The 14,639-nt window shown below is 36.9% G+C and overlaps 2 protein-coding genes across 2 annotated transcripts; both read right to left on the bottom strand.

The window, feature by feature from the left end:
• Positions 1-454: 454 nt before the first annotated feature.
• LOC134789512 (gamma-interferon-inducible lysosomal thiol reductase-like) lies at positions 455-4,036 on the bottom strand. Its single transcript, XM_063760090.1, has 5 exons — positions 3,933-4,036; positions 3,303-3,358; positions 2,147-2,296; positions 1,112-1,297; positions 455-738 (listed from the first exon to the last, which is right to left on the bottom strand). Exons 1-5 carry the CDS (start codon positions 3,991-3,993, stop codon positions 505-507), a joined length of 687 nt encoding a protein of 228 aa, XP_063616160.1. The 5' UTR covers positions 3,994-4,036; the 3' UTR covers positions 455-504.
• Positions 4,037-10,627: 6,591 nt separating this feature from the next.
• LOC134789891 (gamma-interferon-inducible lysosomal thiol reductase-like) lies at positions 10,628-13,398 on the bottom strand. Its single transcript, XM_063760566.1, has 4 exons — positions 13,282-13,398; positions 12,378-12,527; positions 11,458-11,649; positions 10,628-10,864 (listed from the first exon to the last, which is right to left on the bottom strand). Exons 1-4 carry the CDS (start codon positions 13,396-13,398, stop codon positions 10,628-10,630), a joined length of 696 nt encoding a protein of 231 aa, XP_063616636.1.
• Between the last annotated feature and the right edge of the window lie 1,241 nt (positions 13,399-14,639).

The raw sequence follows: 14,639 nt of genomic DNA, 5'->3' as shown, positions 1-14,639 counted from the left end.
TATATTCATTAGCGGGAGTTATAGAAAAAGCGTTTTCACTGGGGAATTATGAAGTTTCTAGTGCCATAATTGACAGTTTTGTGTCTTTAAACTTTTTTGTATCGCAAGTGTGATGAAAAACATTGTGTGGAACTCGGGGCGTAAAATATTGTATATTTAACTTACGCCCCATGTTGCACAATGTATTATTAAAACAAAACAATAGTATACATAATTAGAGAAAAAAGTTATATAAGGCAAAGGTTAAGGTAATATAAGGTAGTTACTTTTTACGATGCAGTTAATTTATCAAATGTATTAATTCATAATTTCATAAAATACGTCATAAAAAATATTAATAAATATAAATTTAGGTAAATAAACAGTACTTCTAACTTCCCATTCGCCGAAGGCTTATAAAATTATACATATAGAGTAACAAATATGGTATTGTGAATATGGATATGATTGTAATGTAAAATTTATCTATCAATAATTTATTATTGATAGATGAAAAGAGGAGGTTTAATCACTTGATTCTGCACACGGAGGTGGCGAGTTGCTCAAAGTTTCACAGATTTTCTTCATCAGATCGTCATCGGTGTTAAACAGCTCTCCGTTTATCAGTACCCAGGGCACGTATTGTTTGTTTATCAGTCTGTCTGTTTCTTTTCCGTAGTATTCCAGAAGATCTTCACCTCGTTTACTTTTAGCGCATGCGATGATCGGCTTTGAATCGATTCCCATTGACTGTCCACACTGTAACCGTATATATTGACATTATTTCAACATGATACAATGCAATTTTTGCCTGTCAAATACTTAAGAAAATTAGGAAAATAGCAAAAACACTTAGCGCCACTTGCACTATCCCACTAACCCGGGGTTAACCGGTTAAACCGTTAACCCTGTGTCAAATCGCACACTGGCAACCATGGTAATTCCAGGTTATACCGGTTAACCCCGGGTTAGTGAATGGTGCAAGTGGCACTTAGGGTGTCAGTTTTTGGTGGTTATCTTTTCACAACTAAAGTCACTGAATCAATTTTGATTAAATTTGGCACAAAAAGCAGGGCGACATGAGTGCACTTTTGCGGCTGATGGCACCTATTTATTTTGGTAGTTTTCTTACATTAGTAGCGTCCATATCAGTGGATCCTCTGCCTCCCCATGTCCCGTTCATCATACAGGAGTTGTAGAACTCTGATTTACTGATGTCCTTCAGTATGTCGATGGCGCATGCGTGTAGCTTGTTACCGTAACACTCGGCTGGCCCGTGCTGGCAGGTTATAACGGTCTTACCATTTTCTTCTGTTCTCTGAAATTTTAGTTTCCAATGATTATTTTTTATAATAGAACATTTGAAACATCAACAGAACCAACTGGCATAGGCTTAAACTACCCTAGTGAGCTCAGAGAAACAGCTCTGTAGCGCAACGCGAAAATAATTTAGTTACTATTTTGGTGTAGTTCGTTGTTTAGGTGGTCTGCTTCGTTAGATGGGCATTGATGTATTAACTCATAAATAATATTAAAAATAATATATATTTTTTTTATTTAATGCTAACAAACTGACACACATGCGTATGATTTTAATAATAGATTATGTATTAGATAACAAATCCAGATCTAATTCATAACCGATTATTAAAATCAGAATACGCCTGAAAGTATATTCAATACGTTATTCCGTACTTATTTATAATTATAATGCGATTTATTCGTAAAGCAAAAGCAATGCGGACAGTATGAAGAGAGGTCATATAGAGCCATCAACATGGGCGACACTAGCTGGTAACCGTCCACAGTGGAGGCATATTGTGCAGACGCAGTTGCGTGAATTTGAAGCCAGGCGACGCACAGAGCTCGACGTTAAGCGTGACGAGCTAAAGGTCAGACCACCTGTGGCCATCACGTATAATTACGTCGGAGGGGTGCTGACCTGCAGCGAATGTAGCCGCACATTTGCTGCAAAGATTGGCTACGCCAGTCACCTGGGAGCGCACCAGCGACGCTCTCAGCAGCGTAGCATAGCAGTCGCTGTAGCCGAAAACGGCTAGGAGGAGATGATGATATACAGGTAAATTTCATACCTTCACAGCATGCGTACCTATGAAAAATAAATAAAACCGCAATTAGATATGGTGATTAGTAAATGATGACCAACCTTAGCATTTCCATACGGATATAATTTGAGATCTATGTAAGATCCGATTTTCTTGTATACGTCGTCTAAAGGGCCTATATGAAAGGATATGCAGTCAGGGCATAGGCATTCATAATACACCTGCAGTTCAACTTTTTCTCCATTTACTGTCTGAAAACAATACAGTACAAATGTTTAATATTATTTTCACCTCAGCAGCTCGAACAAAGGTACTTTGCTTCGTAAAAGCCGTGAGCAAAATGCGATTTTGCTCACTGAGTGAGACAAAATGACATTCAAGTGACCTTTATAGTCAAATGTCATTTCAACATGCGGGGTCTAATACAAGATCGAAATACTTGGGTTCTATTATCTCTGTCCCTTTCACACTGTTAGCAAAAAGAATCAGACAAAAAAAGTTACAACGACATTCAACGCTATATTGACGGTTTATAATAGACCCCCGAAAAACTTCAGACCGCATCGTTCCAAACCAGCACGTACGAGTATGAATTCTTAATAATAAATTAATAAAAATAAAGTTGTAGATTTGATAAAAACGAATAAAATACTATATTTTAGGTATTTTATTGTACAGTTAAAATAATTAACTCAAAAAATATACAGAATATCATGCAAAATTAATTATTTTACTTTTAAGAATTTCTACCATAGTTGACAAATAGTACGTATCCGCAATTCGGACCGTATCATACAATTTTCTATTTACAAAAAAAAGTTGTCGTTTGAAGTGTCAGTTGGTAGTTATTTCAATATTATTTTACTGAAATTTATTATTAAGTTTTGTTTTTGTGTTCAATTGCGGTAATTAAACTTAATTGTTTATATATCTTAAGAAAACATAAGTGCAATGATGAAGAAGGATTACATTTTTCAAGTTGCCTAATAATTAGGTATGTTCTCACTGCTGAGATGAAAAATTTTGTGTACTACACGAGATCAAAGTTATTTACATCTCGTGCGCTTTTGAGTCCCTTACTACGCTCAAGATTCTAAATTAGATTATCATGCAAAACGCTACGCTCGTGAATCTACTATAGAATCTTTCGCTTGCACGGGACTCAAAATAAGCACTCGAAGAAATATCAAACTTTGATCTCTTGTTGTACAAATAACTATTCTTCTTTTTTTAATTTTATGGAATAAGTGGGCTTACCTGGTAGTGATAATATTGTTCAAGAGCTTTGATATCCGGATAATTTGAGTAGATTTCTAAAAGTAAATAAACTAATTATTAAACCTACATGTAACTCTTAATAAGTACCTGTTTTGTAAAAAAATATTAAAGGCTATAGTTGCACCAACCTCACTTGACGGACTGATCAACGGCAATTAGCGGTGAACTACGAAACTTTCCAAACAATAACATTTATTTTAGCCAACGTTAGGTGTCAACCATTAGGTGTTAGGCGGCTTGGTCTAACCGATTCTAGACCCTAAGCCTCTTTACTAATAGTATTTTATGACTACCTGCTAAGACTACTTGAGACAAAAACGCTCAAACTAAATACTTACTTAATTATTTTTGTCGAAAATTAATAAGTGTTCATTTAATAATATAATATCAGGTAAGATTATAGTGGTTCCTTATCCAAAATCGATTTCATGTACCTACATGAAATCCTAATAAAACATTATTGTCGAATAGTAAACAGCAAAATATTATTTTTATTCTTGGTTCTAATCTATGTGTGTAAGTAATAAATTGCAAATTTAACAGACATATCTTAGGTACACGTGTGTAGTTAAATCAAGCTTGTAAAAATACCAAATTGATAATACATACCAACACTATCTACGGTGTTAATAGCCAACAAACAAAACAAGTACTTGGAATATGATAACATTATAAACGTAAACAGAGTACCGTCTGAACGTTGACTTGCGCGCGAGTGACATACGTATGACAATGCTTGCACTTTTAAGTTAGTAGGGTAGACCGGGGATAAGGTAACACTGTACCTATTGAAAAAAAATACATACAATGTACTTACGTTACCGAGCGAGGTATACGATACAATACAATACAAATACTCTATTGCACACCTCATTACAGAAAACAATACAAAGATTACAGAAAAGGTTAAAAGGAGAGGTTAAACAACAGGCGGTCTAGCAAAGTATAGGCGGTAGGTATAACACATCGTGCATGTATATTGTAAGTTTTATGGAAAATGCATAAATAGTTTACAATAGATAATACCAAAAGGTACCGTAACCGCTAGTTATAAAAGTAACACATGTTTTTTTATTGCAAAAAGTCAGATACACGTGAGCAGTTAAGTAAAACCTGGTAAGGGCATTTATTTGTGTGTTCATCACAAATATTTGTTCCTGGGTTATGAATGTTTTCGATGTATATAAGTACTAGCTTTTGCCCGCGACTTCGTCTGCGTGGAATTTGTTCCAGCAGCAGAGTATGTATAGCCCCTGGATAAAATCTAATGGCAATAATGTTGAGCATAATATGCTTAATTCCTTACACAAATTAACAGGCACATCATTAATTTTCTCATTTCCATCCCCATTTTCACCCTCTATGGATGACTTCCGACATAAAAACTATCCTATGTCCTTCCCCGGGACTCAAACTATCTCTAATATCTCGATGCCAAATTTAAACTAAATCCTTTTATCAGTTTAAGCGTGAAGAGGTGACAGACAGACAGAACGACAGACAGACAGGCACACTTTCGCATTTATAATATTGGTATGGAAGTATGAATTTATATACATATATGTGCATATTATGTATATCGTCGTCTAGTACCCACAACACAAGCCTTATTGAGCTTACTGTGGAACTAGGTCGATGTGTGTGTAAATTGTCCTATAATATTCATTTATTACATATTTATTTTTATTTAAAACCCTGTAAAAAAACACACACCAATACTATCTAAGACGGTGCTATCTAGCTTGGGGAGCACCGTCTGACCGTTGACTTGTGTGCGATTGACATAGTTACGTACTAAAGATATCGCTCGCACTTTTGGTCGGTTAGACCGGGGCAACTGTACCACTTTTAAAATAAAGTTCATATATCATTATTTGACACAACTGGCATGATTTGATTATAATAATAACATGGATACTGACAGGATTTAGGATTAATGTCAATTATTGTATGGCAACACTATTAAAAACTGGATTGTCGAGGAAGGGTTAAGGGTTAAGCGGGAGACGAGCTGATGAAAGGACATCGGAGGCAACGGAAGGTCAACCTGCCGGAAGGAACTATTAAGGGGCCAACTGATTAACAGTCCGCAGGACGGTATCGGCCTGTCAGTTAGAATAAAATTTTGACAGTTCCGAACAATTGACAGGCCGATACCCATATAACCATTCCAGTCGCAGAATCACAAAGTGGTAACTAAATGTCAGATGTGTCGTAACAGAGTCCACACAATGTGTCTAGAATTGTTTCGAAACAAAGTGTCGTCGCCGTGTCTACACTTTTCCGTAACAAGGTGTCGACACATTTGTGTGCACTTTGCGTGCGGTTTGCGACTAAATCTGACAGCAAATTTGTGACAGCAAATGTCAATATAAAATACCTCTTGAAAACCAAGGTTTGTCAAACTACTATTAGTGTCTCGTGTGCTCGTAATTCTAGTAAGTCATCATGGGCAATGCAAATGATAATAATCGACCGAAACCATATAAACACCCAACACCCGTCAACCTTTTACAGAAAAGTTTTTAAAGAAATTCAATAAGCTACTTAGGTCAGGCAACGAATGCTCCAAAAGTTGTAGAGGGAAATGCTCGGAACACAATTTTTGACTCCGTAACTCGGTTTGACAAGTTAGGAGGTGAACATATCAAAAGTCCCCGGCCGTAGCCCTTGAGCGGGGGGGAGAGAGGGGGCTTTGAAGGTCCCATTTTCCCGTTTTTCGATTATATCTCGGAAACTATGCATCTCAGCGACATGGCCACTTATACAAAATGAAAGTTAATTTAATTTGTTACAAGTTTATTCCGTAAATTTTTTCGATATGTTGAATAGTTTTTGAGATATCCGCTCTTGAAAGTTTATTTAGGGCTCTAAATTTTATCTTGATATATCTATATCAGTGAAGGTGCTAGGCCGTGTTTGGTATCGTTTTCGTATAAATCTGGGGTGCTGAATCCATTTAAGATATCACATTGACACCATTCCACAAAATAAAAATAAATCTTTTTAGGGTTCCGTACCTCAAAAGGAAAAAACGGAACCCTTATAGGATCACTCGTGCGTCTGTATGTATGTCCGTCTGAATACACAAAATAGTTATTTACCTATAGATGACAGGAAAACCTATTAGAAATGTGCAGTCAAGCGCGAGTCGGACTTAATGTACGGAACCCTTAATACGCGAGTCCGACTCGCACTTGGCCGGTTTTTTTGAAACTCTTCTTGACGCTTAACCGCTGAACCGATTTCGTTGAAATTTGGTATAGAAATAGTTTGCGTCCCGGAACAGGACATAGGATAGATCTTATAACCAAAATCATCTTTTGAAGGTGTGAAAAGTGGCGTGGAAATTTGTACGGGAAATCAATAACCGCTGAACCGATTTATATGAAATTTGGGATGGTCTACATCTTTGATTTAGTTAAAAATGATGAAAAAACATGACTTCAAACCTAAACTTAAACAGTATTAACTTCAAGAAGTCAATTCTGAATTCCCCCCTACACCTCATTTCACACCTTTAAAGGATGATTTTTGAGATAACTTATTATATCCTGTCTCGGGACTCAAAATATATGTGTACCAAATTTAAATTAAAACTGTTCAGCAGTTTAAGCGTGAAGAGGAGTTTAAAAGAAAGTATTTTAATAAGTTTATATGTTTTTACTTCGGAATGGTGTCAATGTGATACCTTAACTAAATTTGGTACTGCGAATTTATACGAAAACGATACCAAAACATGGCCTCGTAGCTTTACTGTTGTAGAAGTCAAAATAAAATTGAGAGCCCTAAATTCTTATTACTTGGCCAAACTTGTGTAGAAGGAAAAGGTAAAATAAAAGTCTTCGGCAGGAATATAAGACACAAATATATTTTTTTTTGCGTTACTATTTCATTCATCAAATATAAACATACCTTGATTATACTATTCTAGTGAGATCCTCATAGATAAACAAAAACATTTACTTAAAAAATTACAAGGTCGAAATGTCACGGAACTTGTGAGAGTAATATGTGAAAAATATAAACTTTTATGACAAAAAATATCTGGACACAATTTAAGAATCACCCAATTGCGTCGAGGAATCATCTGTATTTTTGCTTGTTTCATTACCTCCTCCCTTCTTTTTTGTCCTTTGTATTCTGTAGCAATTTGTTAGATCTGAAAATAAAGATAACTTGCGTCGTCACGGATGTCGATTTATAGGTTTTAGGGAGTGCAGAATTCGAAAACGATGATCATTTTATAATCCAAGATGGCGGCTACGTATTTTGTCATAAAAGTGGAATCCAAAATAGTCATCATTTTCGAAATCTGCGCCCCCTAAAACCTATAAAACGACATCCATGACGACTTTTATGACATAGTGCATGGCCGCCATCTTGGAATCCAAAATAGTCATCATTTTCGAAAGCGGGGCCCCCTAAAACCTATAAAACGACATACATGACGACTTTTATGACATAGTGCATGGCCGCCATCTTGGAATCCAAAATGGTCATCATTTTCGAAATCTGCGCCCCCTAAAACCTATAAAACGACACCCATGACGACTTTTATGACATAGTGCATGGCCGCCATTTTGGAATCCAAAATGGTTATCATTTTCTAAATCTGCGCCCCCCAAAACCTATAAAACGACACCCATGACGACTTTTATGACATAGTGCATGGCCGCCATTTTGGATTTCAAAATGGTCATCATTTTCTAAATCGGGGCCCCCTAAAACCTATAAAACGACATCCATGACGACTTTTATGACATAGTGCATGGCCGCCATCTTGGAATCCAAAATGGTTATCATTTTCGAAATCTGCGCCCCCTAATACCTATAAAACGACACCCATGACGAGTTTTATGGCAAAGTGCATGGCCGCCATTTTGGATTCCAAAATGGTCATCATTTTCAAAATTGGGGCCCCCTAAAACGTATAAAACGACATCCATGACGACTTTTATGACACAGTGCATGGCCGCCATTTCGGATTCCAAAATGGTAATTATTTTCGAAATCGGCACTCCCTAAAACCTATATATCGACACCCATCTCGACTTTTATGACAAAGTGTTTTGCTACCATCTGCATGCAAGACATTTCTATTATTTTTACGTACAAAAATGGCCCCCTGTCAACTTTCAATCGAGATTTAATCGATTAATATTCAGATTAATTCAATTTCAATCTATGTTAGGTCGACTAAACTAATCGCGATTAAAATTTGAGAATTAACTTTTTTTATTCCATTAATTAGTCGAATAAACAGTTAATCGATTAATGCCCATCTCTGACCACGGCATTTTTACACTTTGAGAATAACTGAAAACAAATCAACACAAGGAGCCATTTTGCAAATCCAGTAACATACCAGTAACTTTGTTATTACTTTTGACAGCGCGTGTCATGTGTCAACACAGAGTCGACACAAAGTCGAAACATTGCAACTACTTTGTGACTGCAATATTTCTCAGCCTTAAACCATATTTATACATCATAATTAACAAGTTTCGTAGTATGTAAAGCGTTATTTCTGTTATTTAAGTATAGTATACGCATCGAAGTACTAAAAATGCTTCAAATAATATAGTTATGAACACAGGCACTGAGAAGTAAACAATTTCATTTCCGGCTAAACTAAAACAATGTGGTGGCGCGTTGATTATATTACACTTAGTTTATCAAATCACTCGAGCAGTTTAATTCCCCATAATAATTTAAGTCATATTGTAATATAAATGCAAACAATATATAATTACGTCTTGTAATCCGTTTTAGAGATGGCGTATTAATGTCACTTATTTTTATTTAAGTATTTTTCCATCTGACAGTTTCCATTTGACAGGAACAAAATGAACGAATGAACGAATGATTTTGGCATAAAGTAGTCGCAAACCCGAAACAATGTGTGCACACGGCGACCACACTTTATGTCACTTTGTGTCATGTGTCGACCCTTCCCCATTTCTGGTAACTGTGTCGACACGGCGACGACTCTGCGACTGGAATTGTGACCGAAACAGACGGTGTCGACACAAGATGTGTCAACACCGCGTCGTAACGGCGACTGGAAATGGTTGTATGGGTACCGTCCGGCGGACTGTTAATCAGTGGGCCCCTTAATACAACCAAGCTAACTTAGGAATTGTTACCTTTTGGCCTCACTAAGGCAAATGGACTAGGCAACCCGCTAGGCAAGTTTTCTGTTCCTAGGCGTTTTTCGCAACATACGGGTTGCCTCGTGTTATCTATCAGCTACGCTCGTAGCGCGCCTAGGGTTGCCAGATCGAAAGCCGCTATTATCGGAAAAAAATATAAATTTTTCGGGATTTTGGGACATAAATGGGAGAAAAAAAGACATTCAAATTTGTAATTGTATTAAAAACAACGATATTTTACATTATTGGCACTACATCAGCTGCTCTGCCCATAGACGTTTTTATATAAAAATAGTATTAATTCTTTGAGATCTTGAACAAACAAAAAAAAATCGCGGCGGCGAGCGGCTCGACGCGATGACAGTTCGGAATTTGAAATTATTGTTTTATAACGTGAAGCTGTTTTTCGGGACAGTTTTCACTTTGTCGGGAATCGGGAACGCGTACTAAAAATCGGGAGAATCCCGCCAAATCCCGACCATCTGGCAACCCTAAGCGCGCCGCACGCGCTGGCACTGAACATGTTCAATTGGAAGCGTGAAAAGTCAATCTAGTGGTATAGTCGTTAGATTCGTAGCTGGCCCCGAACGGCAACGGTTTTACTTAACAATAGACAAAATTAGCGGATGGGCCAGTTACAATTCGAAAGACTAATAGAGACTAGGGCTGATTTAGACGGCGCGCGAACTCGCAAGCTATTTCAGTTACATTGCGGACTGTTGGTTACGTCCAATTCAACCGACCGATCAAAAACCGTAATGTAATGAAACTCGCATCGTTTATATGAGCCGTAATGGCGTTATTCATACGCAATCAGCTATGAATCGTTTGTCGGTCATTTTGTATACCTATTTGTAAGAAAGGGCTAATTAACTAATTTAGGCCCGTAAAGTTTTAATTGTTATAAATATACCTAACACGTAGCATCAAGATTTTTTGTACTTACTTTTAAATATGATGTTTCTTTTAATCAATCTCAAATTTTTAAGGAATTGAAATAGATGTCATATTTACAATATGAAATAAAAACTGAAGCCATTTTGTGATCTTAAAATACTACCTAATATTTTAGAAACGAATGAAAATATTGTTTAACATGATAAGGTTTTTATTTGAAATGGACACAAAATATAATAAATTTTCAATAACTTAAAAATATGATTTGCACTCTGGTGGCGGCTTAGCCAAAGTTTGGCAGATTGTCTTCATTAGATCCTTGGCTCTGTTAAACTCCTTTCCGTTCAGCAATATTAAAGGCATGTGCTTTTTGTTTGGGTTTGTTACCTTGTCAGTTTCTATACCGTAATATTCCATTAGAGCATCGCTTCTTTCACTATTAGCACATTCAATGATAGGCTTCGAGTCTATTTTCATTAATTTTCCGCACTGAAAAACATATTTAATTGTCTTTGTAGTAAAAATAAAGATGTGTAGCAGGATAAGGTATAAGATAATTCAGGAAATAACCTGTAACTTTACAAATTTTTGCTAGAAATGTAATCGGCAACAGATATATAGTCTGCGCTCAGGTAGAACCATAAAGCGCAATAAATCATAAAGTTTCTAGATATAAGCTCAAGCTCTAGAGAATTTTCCCTGCATGGGACAACGCAAACTCAATAAAACTCAACGAAACGCAATTTATGTTCTTTGTGGATACAATTAAAAATTTGGCAGGCGAAAATGACCACCCAAAAAGTTCATCTTTTTATAAACTGAAATAGATGTCATAAACTCATATATAAAGTGACCAAGACCACCGGTGGTGGGGGCCGCAATTGAACCGGCGTCTGAGCTGAGGCTTACGTGGCCATCTTTTTTTTTTAATGCTGAATTATTAGTACTAGGTATAAAGTGGCAATGAGGATTTAATTGTGGATTTCATTTAATTTGGTCCGTTTAAAGGTTAGTCAAACATAATATGTTTTTTTTTCAAAAACCCTATTTCTTTTGGATCTCGATTTTAAACCCATACTTACATTGATAGCGTCTTTATCAGTTGACCCCTCACCTCCCCATGTAGAATTCATCATGCAAGAGTTGTAGAATTCTGACTGGGAGACGTTCTTCAGTATATCGATAGCGCATGCGTGCAGCTTGTTGCCGTAACACTCCTCTGGGCCATGCGCGCCCGGACAGTCAAAAATAATCTTGCCATGATCTTTCCACCTCTGTGTATGAAAAAAAAATAAGCAACTGCCCGCATGGTCAGTCAAGGGCCAAAAAATATATGAAACTCCGCTTCGACATCGATACAATAAATACCGCATTCCACAACAAAATGCGGTATTTATTGTATTCTGATTTAAATTATTTCACATTATACTTACTACCCTACTGGTAGGAACTTTAGGTATATGATTAGTTGCTCAGCGCATAGTGGACTACGGGATTCAAACCGGAATATTTACGGTTCTGTCTGGCCTGACAATTATTTTTGTATTAGTTTTCAATTAATCTCAATTATTTCTGACAGTTTTTGTAACCATTACGATTAAAGGTGACAGTCCATTTCGAACGACAGCTGCACTACTATTGCGACGTTACTGTCATTCATTGTCTTGTCATTCATTTCACTATGGAAATTGACAATAACATCGACGTGTCGGAGACTCGGAGCAGTAAGTAGTGCAGCTGCGGTCAGAAATGGAATTTCGATCTGACATCGATATATGTATTTGCCTGTCACTATCTATATGACGCTGAATGTACCTACTTTATTTCTCCAAGCTACAATTGGGAGTTTCGTAGAGTCCGTATGCGTGAGGCAGTACTGTGGCAGATGACCTGAGCTTTATTGAACAAAATTGTGTCACTATTGTCACTTGGACAACATCCCAGAAAACAACACATAAGTTGATTTCAAAAGGAAACATCAGTATAAATGAATGGAGCTTACCGAAGTTAATCCATAAGGATAATTTTTGAGGTCTATGTAAGATCCAATTTTCTTATAAGTTGGGTCAAGTTCTTTTATATGAAAGTGGACGCAGCCACCGCACAAGCAACAGTAATACACTCTCAGATCAACTTTATCAGTTTTTTCTATCTGAAAATATAGAGAAAACAAAATAATATATCAGGAGCACATTAAACTGATATCGGATGTCTTGAACTATTTCTATTACGGGCCCGACACTATCATGAGTAATGACATGACTCGTCATGACATTCCCGCGTTTGGTCCAGTCCGGACATGACATTCTTAAATTTCCCCACACACTTGTCAGTATTTTGCATCATTACTTAGCCACGGGGAGGTTTAAGTTAATATTTTCCTAGCCGTTTGGCTTAGTTATGTTTAATTGTTGTAGAGTACGCTTTGAAGAACACAAAAACCTAAATATTCAATCAACGATTTAATTCTTCTAACCTGTCGTCGTAACCATACTATATTGTCGTACTCGTAACTCTATGCTCGATGAGATAGAAAAATGGAGAAACAGAGATAGGTATAGGTAATTACAAAATGATTTAGGGTAGTGGCAGCTAGGGAATGCAATCTCGATCTCGCTATTTCGAGATCTCGCACGAATTTTCGAGATTCAATCTCGTTGAAGGGAAATCTCGATTTTAGCAATCTTGGTCGAGATCTCGATTAATGTTTTCGAGATCTCGAACGAGATTGAAAGATTGGTCCGTGTGAATTACTTACTGTGTTTTGAGTAATCGTTTTGACCTGAGTTTCATGTTGTTCAGGCAGTGCTATTGTTTGCGGCGGACTTTAGCTGACGATAAAAGCACTGTGGTGCGCTCTGTGCGGAAGAATCGGGCGATCTTAAGCCCCCCATTCACACTCCTACCTTGTAGTCCGCCTCGTAGTCCGCCTCGTTGGGTAGGATTGTGTATGGGGGTTGCGAACTACGAGCCTTCCTACCGTTTAGCCGTTTGTAGGACGGCTCGTAGTCCGCAACCCCCATACACAATCCTACCCAACGAGGCGGACTACGAGGCGGACTACAAGGTAGGAGTGTGAATGGGGGGCTTTAGCGGACCCACGTACCCAGTTACAATTATTTATGATTTTTGCTCGCTTACCCTACATTTTTTTGTAAGTTGACGAGTACTTGTCAGAAATATCCACTGAGCATGTTACTGCCTCTGCTTACAATTATGTAAGTATAATTAAAAATTATTACCACTTTTTCATACTTACATGCAAATTAGAGCTACATACATATTTCTTGTTTTTTTGAATAGAATTTGTTTTTTTATCAAATGTTGATTAATTTACTGTTTTTATCTTCAAAGTATAACATGACGTACTCTAAATAAGAAGTATATACGGAATTCTTGGAGAGTTTTGGTCAATATAACACATTTTTAATTACTTTGTTAAATCTCGATCTCGTCGAGATTAATCTCGATCTCGAAAGTGTGACGGTCGAGATCTCGAAACACCCAATCTCGATTCAGATTTTTCGTGCGAGATCTCGAATCGCCAATCTTGGTGCGAGATTGCATTCCCTAGTGGTAGCAAAGATGACCGACCCCCAGAAGATGTGAACGTTTGGCTTTATAATCGAAATCAAATCGCATGATTTTACACAGAAAAGGTTCTTGACTAATTCCTCTAACGTTTTTATTGTTCAGAATTACAGATTTTATCTTATTTTATTAAATATATCACTGAGCCCCTGAACTGAAGGTCATATTGATATTTAGTACCTAGAGCTAAGATACTGTACTGCTATGCATAGGTACAGCAGGCGAATTATGGATAGCTTTATCCACGTGATAAACTAAGTGTCACTTTTTAAAATCACGCCATTGAAAGAGACGGACACTGATTTTATCACGTTGTCACGTAGTCGTAGACATACACGACCATACTATCCGTGCTGAAAGTACTTGGAATGGGCCACTTAGAAATCGCATAACAAAGGAGGCATATGATTTATAAATTATAAAATACTTTTTATTATTATTTTTAAGGTAAATTTTATTCAGCTATCATTTGTATTTCCGGATTGCAAGCAATTGGTAATTTGTATCTCGGGCGTTATTTCATTGTTACCCGTGCAAGCGAAGGTATTTACTTACCTGATACGATATAGCCGATTTTCCCCTATAGTCTTACCTGAGAGTTATTATTCGACGACATCAGAATTGCTGTGATCAATTTCTGAAGGAAAAGAGGGACATATTTGGTTAGCAAGAC

The sequence above is a fragment of the Cydia splendana genome, chromosome 4, assembly GCF_910591565.1.
Source record: "Cydia splendana chromosome 4, ilCydSple1.2, whole genome shotgun sequence".
NCBI classification, from domain to species: Eukaryota; Metazoa; Arthropoda; class Insecta; order Lepidoptera; family Tortricidae; genus Cydia; species Cydia splendana.
The sequence above is the reverse complement of the archived record's forward strand: the minus strand, read 5'-3'. Positions and strand labels throughout refer to the sequence as shown.

Coding starts and splice junctions, on each gene's coding strand:
- LOC134789512 (XM_063760090.1), bottom strand. CDS start 3,993: ATGTTATCATATTCCAAGTACTTGTTTTGTTTGTTGGCTATTAACACC. Junction 3,359..3,932: donor TAACACCGTAGATAGTGTTG/GTATGTATTATC, acceptor ATTTACTTTTAG/AAATCTACTCAAATTATCCG. Junction 2,297..3,302: donor AACAATATTATCACTACCAG/GTAAGCCCACTT, acceptor TATTGTTTTCAG/ACAGTAAATGGAGAAAAAGT.
- LOC134789891 (XM_063760566.1), bottom strand. CDS start 13,398: ATGGGGGTTGCGGACTACGAGCCGTCCTACAAACGGCTAAACGGTAGG. Junction 12,528..13,281: donor ACTACGAGGCGGACTACAAG/GTAGGAGTGTGA, acceptor CTATATTTTCAG/ATAGAAAAAACTGATAAAGT. Junction 10,865..11,457: donor CTGATAAAGACGCTATCAAT/GTAAGTATGGGT, acceptor TATGTTTTTCAG/TGCGGAAAATTAATGAAAAT.